Source organism: Castanea sativa, chromosome 5 (genome assembly GCF_040712315.1).
Source record: "Castanea sativa cultivar Marrone di Chiusa Pesio chromosome 5, ASM4071231v1".
NCBI lineage: Eukaryota > Viridiplantae > Streptophyta > Magnoliopsida > Fagales > Fagaceae > Castanea > Castanea sativa.
Window position 1 is genome coordinate 66,537,476 of NC_134017.1, and position 21,361 is coordinate 66,558,836.

General features: G+C 33.3%; 2 protein-coding genes across 3 annotated transcripts in view; both read left to right on the forward strand.

The window, feature by feature from the left end:
• Positions 1–21,361, forward strand: part of LOC142636780 (uncharacterized) — a 79,091-nt gene that overhangs the window by 9,147 nt on the left and 48,583 nt on the right. The window lies entirely within an intron of this gene.
• LOC142636781 (uncharacterized) lies at positions 1,968–4,845 on the forward strand. The gene is made up of 2 exons (XM_075811079.1): positions 1,968–2,788; positions 4,035–4,845. Exons 1-2 carry the CDS (start codon positions 2,192–2,194, stop codon positions 4,689–4,691), a joined length of 1,254 nt encoding a protein of 417 aa, XP_075667194.1. The 5' UTR covers positions 1,968–2,191; the 3' UTR covers positions 4,692–4,845.

The window sequence follows — 21,361 nt, forward strand, 5'->3', positions numbered from 1 at the left end:
CCTAAACTTTGATTTTCCATTTAAGATAATGGTGGAATTGACAATGAGGTGAAAAGTGTAATATGATTTATAGTTTAAAGTGTTAATCATGCATTTCGGAAGTTTATGATGCAAAGTGTAATTTGAGGAATAGTTTAGAGCGGCAAAGTGTAATTAGCCTCATATTCTTTAGATGGGTTGAAACGAGTCATTCACTAATACAATATATTTGTTAAACAGGTTGGGATGTTGTATCAATTTCCAACACAGTGTTTATTAAACACAGAGGCCATGTTGTGTCAACCCACATACTATAAAAGGATCATGTGAGTAGTGAAGAGTTTTGATACAATTATCAAATGAGTCGAATTAGGGTAAATTCATGTAGTAAAATATCCCTACTTTGACACAACTTTCCGATACGATATGAACATGATCGGCCAACACAAATTGTCTTCCTTCCTTTAGAATATAGATTAGGAGTTATCCTTTAATTATGTCGGAGGAAAAAAATGATTATTTCTCTAAAATAATGGGCACAGCATTATATGACTCCCGATCATTTATTGAAGGAATATACAAAATTCTAAATATGGATGGGGTGTTCATTAAAAAAAATTTTGATATTCTGTAGTCACTTATGTGATCTTCAATTTAAAACTATAAAGAGAAAAAGAGGATTAAAATTTACAAGTTATCAAGTTAATATTATATCAGTTGATGCGAACAGGTATAAATTGAGGTAATTGTTGACAATTGAATTTTAATTTGGGATAAACCATATTATTCGTTTCTTAATTATAATCAGTTTCATTTTTATCCTCAAAATTTTTTCTGTGTTAATTCAAACCTTCGAATTTAACAAAAGAAAGAATTAGTTCTTCCATCTAATTTTTTGTCCATTTATTGCTTAGTTGATTTAATTTATCTAATGCACTAATGAATTCATTTACATCTGGCATTGTGTTCTTTGACTAAATCATGGCTACATATGGTCAATATTTTCTGCTTTAGTTATCCACTTTTGTAATACAATATTAGTTTTTTTTATTTTTTGATACATTTAATTATATGTATTCACCACACTCCCCCAATTTTTTTTATCCCTTTGCCTCTCCTACCCAGTAATGCCAATTAGCCACCCCAAGACCTGCTCATTTCTCAAAGCTTCTTCTCCCTCCGTTTCCAAGATATTCGCTGCTGCTCCTTATCAATTACTAATCTCTCAGTTTCTCCTTTGCAATTCAATCCCTTCGATATTCTCATTCCCTTGCAGTTGTAGGAGCTATAGCGCTAATTGGTACTCTTCGTGAGCATTAGCATTAAGGGTATTAAACCTCCCAAGTTGCTATTTTAGCAACCCATCCACTCAAATTGAGCTTCATCCGGGGTGAGTTGCTAAAATTTTTTAGCAACCATAAATAGTAAGGTTGTATATATACAGCCTACTATTCATAATTGATAAACATAAAATAAATATAAAAGTACATGAAAGTACAAAAAAGAAGAGAGAGAATGAGTTGATAGGGTAGTTTATATTATTTTATTAAGTTATATGTAAAAATAAAAACTAGGATGTTAAATGTAATACTTGATGGGTTGATAAAATAGATAAAATAGTGTTTGAGGATGTAAAATATGTACTTTTTTACATCCCATTGCTAGTGCTCTTAATCTTTACTCTCACATGAGGGCCGTAGCTCCTGTCATTGAACATTTTCATGGGTACAGTAGCATCTATCTAGAAAAAGCTGAGGAGATTGAAGGAAAATGAATAGTTATCAAAATTTCATTATTGTTTTTCATCATTTTTTTTTTTTTTTTGGTTGAGAATAGTCATCACTCTTTTTTGAAGGAAAAGAAAAAGATAATATGTATGAAAGCATATCAAATTAATCACGTAACAACTCAATAAGTTTTTGGTATATAATTCAATTTTATACTCCTATACCAAAACAAAATTAATCTCATCAATCTTTCGCTTGGTGATATATAAATGTTGAATTATTTTATGGATAATTTGGTCTACTTGTTACAAGAAGTACTATCTAAAAAAATTTATAAAAAAAAAAAAAAAGAAAAAAAAAAAAGTTAAGTTGATGTTATTTTGGTCAAGGTACATAGTGGCCTCTCTCTCTCTCATGCATATACGATACATCATGTATATTGTATAGGATGTCGGGCTATCGATAAACTCTGGAAGATAAAGAGAATGCATTCATCAGCTTTAGAACTCACCAAGTCGCTAGTAGAAGCAGATTATACGTGGAAGGATTTTCCTTATGAATTAATTGAAGACAAGACGATTTCCTTAGAGAAAGAGAAAGTAGACACCTCTGTTGACAAAGATAGCGATCTCCTCTATCATTGTCAACGGATGTTTGACCTTGTTCGTGAACAAGGTCAAACATCTGGTACAAAGCAAGTGGGAGGAGAAGGCACATCCAAGGGGCAAACCAGTGAAACAAATCATCAGAAATCTTACCACCCATTGCATATAGCAGCCAGCAATGGCATAGTAGAAATATTTGACGAGATGATTAAATCGTATCCACAGGTAATTGAGTACATCAGTAACGATGAGGAAACCATGTTGCATGTGGCCATTGGCCACCGTCAGAGGGATATATTTCGTCGGGTGAAGAAGATGGAAGTGATAATGAAATGTAGATTGGCTTCACTGATCGATGAGAATGGCAGCACCCTATTGCATCATGTTGCAGAAGGGAAGACATATTATGGAAGAGAGTCAAGAGAACAAGCTGCAGGTCCTGCTTTCCAATTGCAAGAGGAATTGAGGTGGCTTAAGGTAAGCTAGCTCTATCGAGTATTAATTTTGGATAATTGGAAAAGACATGATTTGAACAAAATCAATTTTTCTACGACGCTCTTAGTAATATATGTTTTATTATATAAAATAATAGAAATATAATAATCACAATGCTAAATGAAAAACTTTTTTTTTCTCCATAGAACATGGCCTAAACTATAAAAATCATAGTATCTTTATAAGACAAATATATATATATATATATATATATATATATATATATATATATATATATATATATATATAAATAAGTCGAGAAACACATCTTTAATTACCTTTTCTTTTATTAAATATATTTACAATTTTAGGGTTAAGATTTTCAAAAGTATCACCTAATTTCCTCAAAAAATATTAAATTGACCCAAAAAACATCTAAAAAATAAAAATGAGTTGTTAGCCCATACTTATGGCCCCTTTCTTTAACTTTTTTTTTAAAAAAAAGTTAAAAAATACCTAAATAGGTTAAACTTAAGTGGTTCATCCATTTTTAAGACGTTAACCACTTCAAAAAATGATGTTAATTTGTGAACAAACTATTAGTAATTTGAAATTTTCGGAGTTCAAGTCTCTAAGAAGGAGCTTCACACACATATATACTTAAATTAAGCTAGAGTAAAAATTCTATCTTGTATAAAAAAATAAAGGAAGAGATTTTCGGGTGATGGTGGGGCTAACAATTAAAAAAAGAGTCTCCAAATTTTATTTATATGAAAAATTGGTATCAAAAATATAAAATTGGTCCAAGGAACACTATAGAAACAAATTTGTCACTTAATCTATTCATATGATTACTGATTATACAGTGAAACCTTGTGTGCATGTGTCTTAATTAAGAATTTTGACTTTTTGTGAACATCAAACATGTTAAACTTGAGATTTGGGTGCCATGATGCTATCTAGTTACACAAAAATGACTTGTTTGTGCATTTTTTTAACTTAGAAAACTATTTGAAAATTATGGAATATAAAATTAGATAATAAACATTAATTTTATTTGGCTTGTAAATAATGGAAAAGTCAGTAACTTGATTTTTTTTTCAAAAAGGGAGAAGCGAATAATTTGGATACAATTATTTTGTTTTTTTGTTGAAATTGTATTAGTACCAAATAAATTCTAGTCGTTTTGATTTTCATTATTAAAATTTTATTAGAGTTGTATATATATGATGCTAGTTTGGTAGTGTAGAATGAAGCTCATTTTTGTTGACTAATTGTCTCCACGCAGCATGTGCGGAATATAATTCCCTCCCATTATATCATGCACTGCAACAAAAATGGTAAGACTGCAGACGAGTTATTTCAAGATACACATGCTGACCTTCTCGAGCTGGCGCAAAAGTGGATAAAGGAGACCTCTCAATCGTGCTCTGCAGTTTCTGTCCTTGTTGCCACTGTAGTTTTCGCTGCTGCCTACACCGTCCCTGGAGGTAACGACGCTTCAGGCCGTCCTAATTTCATCGACTCCCCATTCTTCGTCCTCTTCACCATCATGGATGTTGTTTCCCTTGCATGCTCCTTGACTTCTGTTGTCATGTTCCTCTCCATCCTCTCGTCTCCATTTGAGTATGAAAATTTCTGCATATCTCTCCCTCGGAAGCTATTAATAGGCTTCACATTGCTCTTCTTCTCCGTGACAACGACCATGCTTTCTTTTGCAGCAACTATTTTTCTCCTACTCCATTTTCAAAAGAAAGCTTGGACTAAAACTCTGATTTATACTACTGCATTTTTTCCTGTCTCTATGTTTGCGCTTATGCAGTTCCCGTTGTATGCTGCATTCAACAAATTATTGCACACCATTACCGAGAAGATAAAGGAGGTATATCCCGAAAAATTCCTTCCTCCTTACTTGAGGACCAAGGAGCTCAATAAACTCTCATGAGAATAGGCTTTTGGATTTTGACTACATGGCGGTGTTCATTTTGTTCCCATCATGCACCAAATGTCAAAGACCTGTTATCATAATTCTTAATTTACCACTGTATTGACATTAATCTATATGTAATAAGAAACGAGAAGTTAGATATTTCTCTTCACAGTGTGTGCATTGATTAGTGATAAAGAAACTTCATTTACAGTAGCGGAACCAAAGAAAAAAAAAACCCCTCAAATTATTATTTTTATTTCTATATTTTTGTAGTAATCAATTTGGTCCTTTTTATTTTTAATTTAATTACAATCAATTTTGTTCCTATGGTTAACTTGTTGTTTTGTTTATATATGGATAACAAAATGGAACATATTCAAAACTTTTAACCATAAAAATTCTGGTATCTTTTCTTTTGAGTGGTGTGTTACATGTGTATTTCACACTCAAGTTTGTACACAAAGTATGGAGATTCTGCCATTTTACCCTTAATTTTTAAAAATTTTGGCAATATGCTCCTGTTTGCAAACTATATAAGGGCGTGCCCCTGTTTTAATACTCGATTACCTTAAAATCGAGTTTCAATTAAATACTCGATTCGTAGAAAATCGAGTTATGCCTGATCAAACTTAAAAAATAAAAAATAAAATAAAAAAAATTGCATGGAACTCGAGTTCTAGAAAATCGAGTTCCATGCAAATTTTGTTTTAGCATCATTGCCCCATAAGGGAGCCCTATAGTGCCGTTTTTAAGCCCTATAGTGACGTTTTAGAACACTATAGTGGCGTTTTTCTGCAAATGTGATCGCCCCATACCAGTTCAGGGAGTTCTATAGTGGTGTTTTTATGCCCTATAGCGGCGTTTTCCTGCAAATTTTTTTTTATAAGTGTGATCACATACCAAGTTCAGGGAGCCCTATAGTAGCGTTTTTATGCCCTATAGTGACGTTTTAAAGCTCTATAGCGGCGTTTTCCTACAAATTTTTTTTTATGAGTGTGATCGCCCCATACTTCAGGGAGCCCTATAGTGGCGTTTTGGAACTCGAGCTCCATAAACTCAAGTTCCATGCTTTTTTTTTTTTTTTTTTAAGTTTGATGGGGCATAACTTGATTTTTTACGAATCGAGTATTTCATTAAAACTCGATTTTAAGGTAATCGAGTATCGAAACAGAGGCATATCCCTATATAGTTTCGAAATAGGGGCATATTGCTAAATTTTTTAGAAATTAAGGGCAAAATGCTAGAATTCCCCACAAAGTACATACATTTGCTTTTTTTGTATTAAAGTGGTGATTTGATGGACTTGAAATCATGACTTTTAAGTGGAAATAGTGGTTTCTGCAAAAAAGTGAATGGGTGTACTTAATTTGTGAATATGAATTTTCTGTACCACTTTTTGTGTACCACTTTATATTTCACTAATCAATACTTGTCATATTTTGATTTTACTTTCCTAATAAAATAACTGACGTTTAAAATGAAAACTAACCATACACATGGTAAGTAATAGTTGGTGGAACATAAAATGATATACAAAAAATGATTCAGAAAATTTGTACTTGTACTAGTGAGTGTCCACTAGTTATTACTCTTTTTTTTTTTACATTAAAAAAAAATCAATTCATTCCTATGCCCCTGACTCGTGCATGTATATCATGTACAATGTATAGAATTTCGGACTATCGATGAACTCTAGAAGATGAAGACAAATCAAATATCTGCTTTAGAACCCACTGAGTTGCTAGTAAAGACAGATTCTACGTGGGCATCCAGTCTTAAAGTAAAAGACAATGTGATTTCCTTATGGCCAATGAAAAGGCAGAGGTAGAGGTAGAGACAGTGAAATTTCAAAGACCGAAAAGTAGTGGCACACCAAAAAGTCAATTCGGCAACACTGCACCAAATCTGCCTCTAACAATTTGAAGGAGAGAGAGAGAGAGAGAGAGAGAGAGAGAGAGAGAGAGAGAGAGAGAGAGAGAGAGAGTGTGTGTGTGTGTGTGTGTGTGTGTGTGCAGGCAATTCACCAATCTGTCAAAATTGACCTGATCCAACCCAATCTGTCGAGTTTGGTCAATTTTTAGGGGTTGGTGGGTTAGATTATGAGAATTTTGTTTATAGTGGGTTGGGTTCGCTTCATAACAATCACAAACTTGCTTAACCCTACCCGATCCACCTATATGTTTAAAATTTAAATTATATATATTTAAAAATATATTATATAATTAATAATTTTTTTTTAATTTTTCTCCTATTCGGCTCTTCTTATATTAAACTCAATTACCTCTCAAACCCCAACAATCTTATTTCATCTATATTTTGTTTATCAACTCAAATGGCAAATTGGATATATCTTTTTCTACTCAATTTAATAATAATAGTAATTAAAAAAAATGTTCAACCTGACCCAATCCGATCGATGTGGGGTGGGTTCAGTTCGGTTGAACCCATGTGATAGGTTGAGTTGAGAGAATTTTTTGACCCAAACCACCCCAATTCAACCCATGCACACCCCTGAATGAGATAATGTGTGGTGGGTGGTGGGTGGTGCGTTATTTTTTTTATTTTTTATTATAGTACATCATAATTTCAATAATGAATGATGATTGGCAAAACTTAGGATACATTAGAGTTTATAATTAAATTCACATACAATGCGTAGTTTCAAAATAAAATTTAATGAGTGATATAAAAAATATTATAAATTTTATTATATAAACTTTACAATCTGATGTGACATTAATGAAAAGGCAAAAATAAACTTTTGGTTCTTACATTTTGGGCCTAATCTTATTTTGGTCCATAAATTGCTTTTACGTTTGCCTCAATCCTTGAAAACATAAAATCATCTTTATTTTAGTTTCCGTTGTCAACCCACAAATAGAAAATACTTAAACAGCAAATGGAGTACTTTGTTGGCAAACTTTGCAATTAAAAAATAAATAATTGATCTTACCGTATCATTAGCTACACAACCATGCCATATCCATGTTAGCCAAAAAAAATTCATTTGCCATTTAAATAATTCCATGTCAGCATTTTAAAATTTTTTTTTTTTTTAAAAGCCATAAAACAATACTTGTATTATTTTTTTTTTTTTTTAAAAAAACTAAAATTAGTTTAAAAAGCCATTGATATTGCTAAATCCAGAGTCTCTTCGCCGATCTCCAACTCAACCTCAACACTACCTCACTCTTCTTCTCTTTAACCTCAAAATTCTAGCTCCTCAGTCACTCCTATATCCACAGTAGGTGCGTAGTTTAAGCCTTTACAGTTTTGTTTTTGCGTTTCTTATTCATTTGGGCGTGATTGACTGATAAAAATTGGTGTTTGATTGGAAGCAACAGCGCCGAGGAGGAAAAAGCCAAGACCAGTGAAGTACGATGATGAAAACCCGACTATTTTCACCGGCCTGAACAGTCCACCATTTCGACTACAACTAAGGCAGAGATGGATCAGTCACTAAAAATGGAAACGTCGGAGAAGAACACGGGATCTGCAGCTAAAAATGGTGGAGTTTCGTACGAATTGGGAAGCTCTCTGTTTATCCTTTATTTCAAGAAGTGTTGGCGCTGATTTATTCGTAATTGCTATGAAGGAATTCAATTGCAATTGAGGTGGAGAGTCACAAAGAAGAAAAGTTCCATATAGACCTGATGGCTGATTTATTTGTGGTTGCTGCGAAGGAATTAAACTATTTTTTGTTTTTTTAAAACTAATATTGTTTTTGCTCAAAAAAAAAAACTAATATTGTTTTATGGCTTTTTAAAATAAATAAATAAATACTGACATGGAATTATTTAAATGCCAAATAAGTGTTTTTGTTGATTTGGATATGACATGGATGTGTGGCTAAGAATATTATTAATGAAATGCTGACATGGCAGAATCTAAACCATTAAATCATTAAAGAGTGGTTAGGATTTTATCAAATCTACTGGTAGAGTACCCTAGGAACTCTAGAGGATCTGAATCCTATTATTTTATAATACACACAACATTTCAAAACCCTATTATTTTACCATTTTATTAAAATATTAATTTTTAATCTTTCTTTATTATTTCTTTCCAACAGCCATTTTTTTTTTCAAATTCAACTATTCCAACGGTCAATTTTGAACAACCTACCAATTTTTTTTTCAATTTCTTTCCAACAACAACTTGGCATTTTTTTTTTTTTTTTTAGAAAGAACCTGACAAATATCAATGTACTCAAACTTGCCACCCTTAAAAATCCACATACATATATATTCCATCAAACCTACCAAATATCAATGTAAAATCCACATACATATGTATAAATGCATCTTGTCAAATATTAATGTATTCAACCTGCCAATTTTAATGATTCACACACGCGCGCGCGCACACACACACACACACACACACACACACACACACATATATAGAACCTGACATTTTTTTTTTTTTTTTTTTGAGAAAGAACTTGCTAAATATCAATTTACTCAAACTTGCTAACTTTAAAAATCCACATACATACATATATATGCAACCTGCCTAATATCAATGTACTCAACCTGCCAATTTAAAAAATCCACACACATATATATACATGCAACTTGCCAAATATCAATGTATTCAACCTGCCAATTTTTAAAATCCACACACATATATATACATGCAACCTGCCAAATATCAATGTACCCAACCTACTAACTTTAAAAATCCACATACATTTATATAGATACAATCCACATACAACCCACATACATAACTATCAATGTTGTCTTTAGAAGGCTCGTACATATATCAAATTACAATAAAACCCCACATGCATAACTCACACACTTAAGTTCCTACAACTCCCCTTCTAATTGCCATAAATGTTCAATGAGGTCTACTTGGAGTTGAGAATGAATTTCATGGTCTTGAATACATTGATGGGTTTCAATGAACTCTGTAAATTCATTTGTGTGCTCTCATGACAATTGTATAGTAGGATTGTCATCAATTTGCTCATAATCTAATTCCACCGCTTCATTTACATCTTGCTCATCCTTAATGATCATGTTATGAAGAATTACGCATGCTTTCATGATGTCTTGGAGCGTTTCACTATAGAAAAATCTTGCAGGTCCACGCACAATTGCGAATCTTGCTTGAAGCACTCCAAATGCATGCTCTATATCCTTTCTATTCGCCTCTTGGGCTTTTGCAAATAATTTTTGTTTTTGTCCTTTGGGAGATAGAATTGTTTTAACAAATATTGACCACTTCGAATATATGTCATTGGCAAGGTAGTATCTCATTGTATACTCATGGTCATTGATTGAGTAATTAACTGCAGGAGCACGTCCTTGTTCGAGCTTAGAAAATATAGGAGATCATTCTAATATATTAATGTCATTATTTGACCTAAGTAACCCAAAAAATGCATGCCATATCCAAAGATCAAATGATGTCACTGCTTTCAAAACAATGGTTGGCTCATGAATGTGACTAGAGTACTGACATTTCCATGCAGTCGGACAATTTTTCCATTTTCAATGCATGCGATCAATGCTCCCTAACATCCCTGGAAATCCACTTCTTTCCCCATTGGCTAAAATTCTAGCAATGTCTTCATTGTTTAGAGACCTCAAGTATTCCTTGGAAAAAATATCAGCAACCACTTTAACAAATTTTTTCAAACTTTCTATTGCAGTGGATTCTCCAATCTGCATATACTCATCCATAAAATCAGCTGCCACTCTAGTCACAAGCATCCTAAGTGCAGCTGTTATCTTTTGAAGAGAAGATAAACCAAGTCTTTGGGCATTATCTCTCTTTTGGATAAAATAAGGTTCATAAGTTTCTACCTTAGATTGAATACGGAGAAAAAGAGACTAACTCATCCAAAATCTCCTCCAAAATAAATTAGGAGGATATACTGGTGTGTTGATAAAGTAGTCGAGATAAAGTCTTTTATGGCCTACCAAACGATCATGTTAGATATACCAACAATGTTTACGTTGTGATGTTAAAGTCTTAAGAACTCGCCTCATTATCTCATCCTTGTCTGAGTTGTCAAAAAGCAATTTGTGAAAAAGAGAGCTACCTATAGAGACAACCTTGAAGACAACAGTGTTAGGAAATTATCACTATTATTGCAAAGCAAGCAGAGATTACATTATGGAAAGGGAACAAGTAGATATATTACTCGATAAACAAAGCTTAAAATTTGTCAAAGCAAAAAGTCCCCTGGTAAAGATTGGTAAGAAATAAAGCATATAGTTCTCTATTATCTAGTTTTGTGATCGAATCCAGCCCCTATCATAGAGTAAGACTAGATACCAAAGATAAATGTGTATTTGACAGGTGATGCAGTTTATTATAATGACATTAGTTGAAATAAGGTTAAAAGAGATCACATTGCTTAGGATCACACCCAAGCCGGCCAGGTCAGTATGCAATAGGATTACACACAAACCAAGTCAGTATACACGCACAAGTGGATCATTACTTCATTATGCATTGTAGTAAGGACAAACATTAAAGATGCCACTCCCTTTCAACTTGCAGCTCAATCTATCACAATCCTCTATCTAAAACAAGTAATACATAGGACCATAAACTAGGAGGTTTCAGGGAACAACCAGGGGATGATTGTACCCACATGAAAGGATGCAATCACGCATCCTTTAGATAGGGAAGGATACTTGCAATATAACAATAACTGCCTCCTCTTTCTACATGGCAAATAAAACAGGCAAACAATTTGGCTTTATCACATCTAACAGCCTCAACGAGAGTTCATTCAATGTGAAAGTTTATCCTTAAATAGCTTATGATATTTACATGTAGTGGGAATAAAGCATATGCAATGGGTCTGATTTCCGTACTAGGGATTTGAATATATGATCCCAAGTCAGTATGCATTAGCTACTTCTTTCTAAGACTAAGACTATGAAAGCAGCCCACTGTACATATAGTATGCATGTATGATGTTTAAGAAGTTGGAATCGCATGTATATTTATGATTCATCTTGTATATAATCAGAAGAATATTAAGCGAAAATGAATTGCAAGATTTTGAACACCACAATTTGAGCATACAATATAGACTCAAGATTTTCAAAAATTTATTGGAATTCTTATACATTTCTTGACCTACTTCACGTGGGAAGTCCATTGAACTGCAAGTGAAGTTGCTCGCTATGACATGATACATTAAAAAGATAGACTACAATCAAACATTTGTATTCAATAAAACAGTTGTCACTTTCTATTAATTTTGACCATCTAGTTTAGTTAATCAATCTTATTATAAGCAAAAATACATCATCAAACATAGAAAGGACATAAGTTTTTCATATAAGCAAAAATGATGTGATCACATAAGTAGCACAACCTACTGCCAATTGATCAAGTTGGAACAATACATCATCTACATGTTCCAAACCTACATTTAAAATAAGTCACTACCAAAATAAGGTTGAAACAAAATATCATCTACATATGCCAAACCCCAACCCTAAAATAATATACTACCAAAATAAGGTTACGACAAGACATCATCTCCTTGGGTTAAACCCAACTATTTACTCTAAATGTTGTCTTGCAAGGATTTCATCCTTGAGATTTTCAAAATAAAGCCTTTCTTTTTCATTCATGCCACTTGTATCCATGGTCATTACTCTTCCCTTCTCCCTAATAGTTTCAAGACGAAGCATTTCCTTTTCAATATCAACTATTTGCGCCTCCCTAATTGTTTCAAGATGAAGCCTTTCCTTTTCAATATCAGCTCTTTGCGCATCCACTCGAACCTTGTCCGCGTTGATGCGAAGAGCCTCTTTATCTTGTTCATGTGATTCCTGAATATAGTGCAATTTTTTCGTCAAATAATCCTCAAAACCCTTATCATCATTTGTTCTCTTTCGCTTAGCCTTTTCGGCTTTTCTGCCAATATGTCTCTCTAGCACCATTGTGTCATCATCATTACTACCAACTTGATCAATTGAACTTGGAGTTTGAGAGAGCCCTTTTGATCTTTCCTTAGGCATACTCCACTTTGGTTGGTTTTTCAACACAACCCAACAATGTTCAAATGCAAAAGTTGTTTTTTTGCCAGTTGTAGGAGCTGGTGAAGCTTTATATAGCTCCTTTGCATCTTTCAACTAAATTAAAAAAATAAAATAAAATAATTTGTGTCTTGAAACTATTCAAAAATTAATATTGTGACATCACTGCAATATAATTTATACGTTGTCCTCCTTAGTCCCACCACTTTTATTTTGGGCTTCAACTTTAGCCATGAACCCAGCAAATCTACTTGTCTCCCTATTAATATTTCCCCATCGACTTTGGAGGGAGGAATCAGAACATGTGGTTCTGTAAGTATTGTTCTTGCAAAAGTATTGCCAAATTTTCTCCCAAAATTTTTCAACCCTTCAGTTAGTACCTTGCACGGCATCCATGCTAATGTTAAGCCATGCAGAATGAGGAGGTTGTCCTCATCTACACTGAAGTTGCCACCACGTTTTGTTGGATTAGAGGTGACAATTTCAACAATCGGAAAAGACTTTTGGATGGGGATTGAAGTATTTTGAGACCCACTTAAAAATGGTGCCATAAAATTAGAATCCATTTGTAAGATATTAGCATATCGTGTTGTCTTCTTGTGTATCCATCCATTTTAAATAGGGAACTTAAAATAATTAGTGTATGAAGTCAATTAGAGCCAACTCACAAAGTCCAAGAGTTCAAGTATTTATGATAAGTGATTACTACAATTAGAAATACAAACTTAACCAAATCTACAAGAGTTTAGAGCCTTCAGTCCAAAAGTTCAAGTATTTTGTGATAAGTGATTACTACAATTAGAAATACAAACTTAACCAAATCTACAAGAGTTCGGAGCCTTCACATATTATAATTATGCTGAAAACTTAAATCAATTCTTATTTGTATTTGTGGCAGCTTCTCACGTATTAGTAACATCCTACAATATATGTTGACAACTCCTAATCAAAACAATATATGTTAACAGCTCCTAATCAATCTATTTCGACTATATATACTACTGTAATTTTTTGTTACAGAAATACTAGCCCTTTACACAGCCAAATATTAATAGAATACAGTAGCAAATATAACTCAAAATTTACTCTGCATAATAATTTTGCAAACATAGCCCATACATAGCCAACTTGTACAAATGGAAATCAAATAAAACCATAGAGTTGAACACAACAAAAACCACTGATAGAACCTTTTCATACATGTTAATTTGTTGAAGAAAAAATCAGTAAACAAGAACATCAATTATCTAATAAAATTGGGATTTTGGTAATTGAAGTTGAACCTGAGCAAACTTTCTGAAGATGCTTATCTGACAGAGAGCGAAAACCCCTCGTGATGAAGCTGAATCGCACCTCTGCAAACATCAACAACAATTCTTTGATCAAAACCCAAACACAAACACGAGATGAATCCCCCTTTTTCTTGCAGAAAGAGAAAAGAAACACAAACACAAAAAATCGAATACATTGATCAAAACCCACCTAGTAAATTGCTTTGATTTTGATTTTGATTTGACTTGAGAGATCGATGGAGCTTTGTTTTGAGATTTTGCAAACAAAATCTTAATCCAAACCCACAAACCCTTGAGAACCCTTGAGAATCTCAATTTGAAGAGAGAGTGATGGAGTGAAAAGTTAAATGGGTATCTAGTGTGTTGGGTTTATGAGATGAGTGAATCGGTAAAGGGATTTGGAGATGGGTGAGGGTGAATCGGCATTTGGCAGAGGCTTGGTGATTCGGAGAGAAAGAGAAAGGCTTGGTGATTCGGAGATAAAGAGAGAAGCTTGACAATGGCGAGAGAGAGAGAGGGGACGAGAGAGCAAAAACCTGGTACTAGAGAGAGAGAGAGAGAGAGAGAGAGAGAGAGAGAGAGAGGGAGGGGCTTGAACGGATTGAAATATACTATTGTGTTTTGGCATAGCACTACAGTACCATCTCACCTTTGAGATGGTACTGTAGCGCTATGCCAAAAAAAATTAGCCTTTCTCAGTTTTAGACTTCTAGTTGCTGGGTGTGTTTTGGGCTTGAATGCCAAATGTACACCTTTGAGATGGTACTGTAGCGCTATGCCAAAAAAAATTAGCCTTTCTCAGTTTTAGACTTCCAGTTTCTGGGTGTGTTTTGGGCTTGAATGCCAAATGTACCTTACATTTGGCATATTGCAAGCCCATTGTTGATGCTCTAATGACATTTTTTATATTTTAATAAAATGGAGAGGGAAGTAGCATTTTAAAATAGCCAGGGGCCAACCCCCCACAACTCATTATGCTTTGACTTCAAAATAGGAGCATTTTAAAATAACCTCATAATGCTTTGACTTTAAACTTTGTCAAAACTATTTTGCGCAACAATCATTTGTAATACTTAACTTATAGTTAAATAATTAGACATAACTTGAACCTAACTCTCAATGTATGAGATTGGTTCAAATCACAAACGATACGTGTAATTTTATAAGAGTTATATCTATTTTAAAAGGCAATATCTAAAGGTGAAAAAGGCACTCCTTAATTATCATATCATTAATATTCTAAAATTAATGACTTTTTTCCCTCCACTACACATTGTTTTTTGAAAAGTACTACATCCACAATATCTTCACAATATTTTCACAACAAATCATAGGTGATTAATTTCTCAAAAAAAAAAAATCATAAGTGATCAGTTGTTATTGGTTCTATTTTTATCCTACTACTAAATTTACTTTTTTGCCCCACTAATAACAACTTACTGCTGAAAATCATTTTCCAAAATTCCACAACTTCTTTCTTTAATTCCTAATCTTACCACCTCCTCCACGGCTCCATCCTTTTCAAAGGACCTGTTGACTGCATGGTCCTCATGGCCACTGGCAACGGCTCCTCTCATTTTGTATGAGAAATTTTTTTTTCTAAAGTTACTTTAAGGATACATTTGGTACACTATAATAATTATTACATTATAATAAGAATAAGTATTACAAGGAATACATTAAGTTGGAATGTAATAAGTATTGATATTCATTAGTTTGGTGATCATTTAAGAATAGAATTCTGAATATGCATCCACAATTTAGTAGAGTATAAAAAGAAGGTGTAATTAAATCATTTTTAAGTCAAATTTCCTAAAATAAATGTATTTTAGGGTGTTCAAAATAGAGCTAATAATTAACAAGAAGGAAAATTTATTTTCTTTCCTTTTGATGATGCGGCAACTAAGCAAAGAAGATACCCTTCCAAAGTAGCTACCCCGAATTTTATCCTTTAACACCAAGTCCAAAGAAAAGAACTATATTAATCTTCCATTACAAAAATCTCAGGACAAAGTTTTCATTTCTACATTTTGTGTGAAAAAGAGTATCTAATTCAACCTTTATTTTATGCTTGTCGTGTTTGCGGAATTCTATTAATAAACTAAGCAAAGTAGATACCCTTCCAAAGTAGCTACCCCGAATTTTATCCTCTAACACCAAGTACCTATATTACTGTACCATACAAATATTACATTCCATGTTCAATGCGCAAAAGGCATGTCTTAAAATTTCAAACAAGCAAAGGAAATGCCATTTTACTTCAGAGCTCATTGGCCAAAACTGTATTCATTGAGACTCAAAATTACACAAACTAAAGTAGTAACTAGTAATCATACAAAATTTTAGAAAAATTATATCTACAAATTGCACAATAGAGATCCATTCTACATACAAGTCTAGAAAATTTAGGTCTATAAATTGCACAATTCAGATCCAATCCACATTATAAAAGATCAACACCCTATCATTTACCTAGAGATTCCCACGTAAATGAAAAAAATCAACCTTCTTATTAACAAGTTTTCAGTTTCATAGTAATGATTGCCTTAACAACTAACTACTTCTTACACGTTCGAGGACAGAGGTTCATATCAAACATACAGCGTTGGTGGGAGCTAGGTTTAGGGTTGGTGACCATCGAGGAAAAGATTCTTTGGAACCTTAAACACACTGCATAGTGGTTGGAGCAACGATCAACGCCACTAGAGGAGTGGAAGCTAGGCTTAGGTTTTGAGAGTGAGGAACGGAGATGGAGGTAGAGGAGGAAGGAAAAAAAAAAAAAAAAGTTCGCAAGAAAGAGAGAAATTTTTTTTTAATTCAAAAATGCAAATTGCACTCTTTACCTTTGACCAAAAATCAATTCAATCATTTACGTACAATCGCTTCTAAGAGAGGGTTTGGATTGGGCTGAAACGCACATGTTTGCGTTTCAGCCCCTTTTTTTTTTTTTTTTTGCTGGGACGCGCACCATTCACTGTTCATTGGCCATGAACAGTGAATTTAGGCCAATGAACAGTAATTTTAAGCGTGAACAGTATTTTTCATACCTTAAAAAATTATTTTGCTACAGTGTTTTTCGTTTTCAGTTTTCAGTTTTTAGCTTTATCCAAACGGACCCTAATTCAACTTTTAGCATTGATCCACAAAATTTATAATTTATGGTGACAATATATTATACTAAAAAAAATATGATCCATGACATTTAGTATTTTTCTTTTATGTTATGGCGATGATATCATTAGAATTATGAATTGTGTAAAATTTAGAATTTATGAATTATTTAATTTTTTATATTCTTAATTGTATTGAAAGTAGGACACAAATAATTTGATCATCGTCTTAATTGTTATTATTTTATTTTTATCATTTTATCTTCAATCTTTTTTTATTGCATGTTTAAAAAATACAAGTTTGCCAATAATCTAATTGATCTAATCCATTCACAACCCATTTAGGAAATCCCATTTTTTACTCGAACCCAAATAACCCGACCCATATGGAACTTGTTTGACAAGTCTTGTAAATATGAGGTGGGTCCCATAAAAAACACTAATATATTTTCTAAGAATATTTACTTTATAATCAAATGTAAAGTGCATACTTAGAATAATATAAGTTTTGAAAAATGAACCATTTTTTTTGGGAAATTACACTTTACCCACCTGTGGTTTTCTCAAAAAACACTTTGCCTACCTGTAGTTTAAAAATTAGCACTTCACCCGCTTGTGGTTAGCTCCGTTTGTCTCCCGTTATCCACTTCTGTTAAAAACATGGGTAAATTTGTATTTTTGTTACCCTTTTATGTCTCTCTCATCTGAAAACATAAAAAACTAAAAAATTAAGGAAAAAGAAGATCTAAAAGCTAGGTTTTATAAAAATTGAAACCTAACTTTTACATCTTCTTTTCATGTATCAATTTTTTATCAAAACTTTATTATGTTCACATATTTCAGTGGTAAATTTAACCTATTGTTAGGTGCAATATTGATCTAAAGAGCTACTTAGTTTATTGCAACTCCTATGCAAGTTAGTCGAGTCCCCTAGATAAGGCTTGATTCTTTTCTCGGGTACTTAAGTACTGGGAATTTATGTTCTTTTTGATTGTACTCATAAAATTTTGAGCATAGTTGACTCCCTTTCCTACAAAATTATGGGAGCAATCGCAGTATTTATCTGTTTTCTTTTTCTTTTTTTTGGGTGCTTTAATGACGTCCAGCCTAACAATTGAATTGCAATTGTTTTAATTTGGATAAATTCAAAAGTTGGACTAAGCCATCCATTTTTGTTTATTTTTCTAGAGTTTTTAAGCTAGTTTACCGTCTTGCTTATGTTGGAATATTACACATTTAATTACATCTTCAATAAAGCCGTCCATATGCGCAATATGTTGCTGTTTAGGCCCATATGTTGATGCATATGGGATCAACATCCACATATTCGCATTTCTTTATTGTTTCTTTTTACCGAATACATGCTTTGGTAGCCCGAGGCATGGAGAATACATGTTGTTGCATTTTAGTGATATTTAGACAGCTGTGAATGCAGAAAGAATGTGGCTGCCTTATCAACTGCAGAAGCTATGCAGCGCTACTGCCTTGGATCTTCTATTTTAACATTTTACTTCCATCTTAACCTTAACCTATTCTGTGAATTAGAGAAAATTCAATAGAAAGTTCAGGTGGGTAAAGTGTATTGCTTTTAGATTTAATAGTTGATACATGAAAAGAAGATGTAAAAGTTAGGTTTTAATTTTTACAAAACCTAGCTTTTAGATCTTCTTCTCCCTTGGTTTTTTAGTGTTTTATGTTTTGAGAGAAGAAAGACATAAAAGAGTAATAAAATAAAATTTTACCTCTGTTTTTAACAAAAGTGGGTAATAGGAGACAAACGGAGCTAATTTCGGGTGAATAAAGTGTCAATTTTTAAATCACAGGTAGGTAAAGTGTTTTTCAGGGCAAACCACAAGTAGACAAAAAGTGTAATTTTCCCCTTTTTTTTGTTGGCTGAGTAAATTTTTTTTTTTTAGAGAGTTTCAACCTATAGCGTCCGCTCCTGATGATAGCTCTTTATCATCAAATCAAGACACCAATCAGTTTTTGATGTAACTAGAGATTGAACCCCAGATCTCTTATACATCAAAGACTTTACCAGTTGAGCTAACTGGAACTCACTGTTGGTAGAGTAATTAACACATGACCTCTTCCCTATTTCTCAACCAAAAAAAAAAAAAGGAAAAAGATATCTTCCCTATTTTATAACTTCCAACAATGGGTTTTATTGAATCTTAGTTTGATAACGATTTACGACGGATGCACCCACATCCTAGGATCATGGAGATCTATTACATAAGAGTGCTTTAACAAAACAAAAATCCAATACCATACCACAATTCTTTACTATGATGGTCATCAGTCCAGACTTGAACTAAAATTTCATATTATTGTAATCGATGACATTTGCAAGATAAAAATATGGTGCAAACTTCATGCAAAGACTCAAGTACGAATATTAAAGTTTTATTAACAACATGTACCAACTTGCAAAGCGATCCTAGATTTAGGTACATAGTACATCTCTTTCATTACAAGAAAGAATTGTAACAGTCTTTCATTACAAAAATCCCCGAACAAAGGTTACAATTGTACATTTATTTTGTGAAAGTGTATCGTTCTAGGCTTTATATTATTGTTGCAGTGTTTGCGGACTTTTACTAATAAACTAAGCAAAGTAGATACCATTCCAGTAAAAAAAAAAAAGTAGATAGTCTTTCACAGTCTCTTGGAAGGATGATAATTGATTTCCCGAACAAGGGCTATAATTGTACTTGTTTTTGTGAAAAAGTGTATCAATCTTGGCTTTATATAATTCTTGTAGTGTTTGCGGACTTTTATTAATAAACTAAGCAAAGGAGATACCATTCCAGCCAAAAAAAAATGTAGATACTCTTTCAGAGTCTCTTAGAAGAATGATAATTGCTAGCAGGCTATAAAACAGAGCATGGTCACTATGATGATATGAGACCCAACTAATCCACGCAGCTAATTAAGAGAGAGAGATATGGCGGGAGATTTAGAGAATGGGAAAGAGGAAAGGTTTGCAGGGCTAAAGAAGCCCTATTTGGCTGCCTTGAGGAGAGACTGGGACGACATGAAACGTTTCTTCGACAATAATCCCGGGCGCGTCCTTTCTCCTCTGACAATTGATAAGGACACTGCGTTTCATATTGCAGCATACAGTGAAAGAAAGGAACTGCTTCAACATTTGGTTCAGCTACTACCACCCTCACCCTCTAGTTTGTTCGAAGCCTTAAACAAGACGAACAAACACGGTAATAATACTTTTCACGAGGTGGCCACGACTGACGGAGTTGAAACAGCAGAATTCTTGGTTAAGAAACTCCAGGCGGCTTCTGGTGCAGACGAAGTCTGCGGAAGCAGCAGACTAAAAGAGCTACTCGAGGAACGAAACCAACTTGGTGAAACCCCTCTATATAGGGCCGCTGCCCTCAGTCGGACAAAAATGGCCAAATTTTGTTGCTAAAAAAATTGGGGATTCAAATTTAAGTTATCGCTTTCGCAGAAATGACCCAGTGTCTATTCTCCATATTGCTGTCATTGGCCAACACTTTGGTCTCTCTCTCACTCTCTCATATACATATTATCTTTAGTACTGTTTCCAATTACTTTCTACTAAATGTATAAACTTTAATATGTACAAAATTTATTGCTGCATAGATACCAAGCTTTATCGTTTTTTTCAAGAAAAAAAATCAAATAACTTTGCTCTATCTTGAAATATGCAGATACCGCTATATGGTTACTAGGAAAAGACAAGGAACTTGCAAAAGGTTTGGAAACAAATAACCTGACGTGTCTACACCTGCTAGCGAAAATGCCATCTGCTTTCCGGAGTTCATCCCACATTGGCATTCTGAAGAAAATCCTCTGTTATTGTATGTCGTCGTCCAATATTTTCATTACATGTTCTTTGACTGCAGAAATATTTTTATGTGCGACTCCATTTAATCATATATTCTTAGTATGCTTTAGAACATTAGAACAAACATAATAGAAAAATAATAATTAATGTAAGCGTGTTATTATTGCAGGTCTTCCGAGCCAGATGGAGGATGAGGACAGCGATGATGATGATGATACGGATAATGGTAGTGATCATAAAAAATTTTCACAAAGTATGTATAGAAGGAATTTTTGCTTCAAATATTTACTAATCACATGAGTAACTCAATCCGGGTATCACTAGTATAGTCATACATGTCATGTTAGTGTAGTCATACTATGGTTTTAAAAACCAGACTGGAGGCAAAACCGGATTTACCTCCGGTTCTTGATTTTTACTGGTTTTATCGAACCGG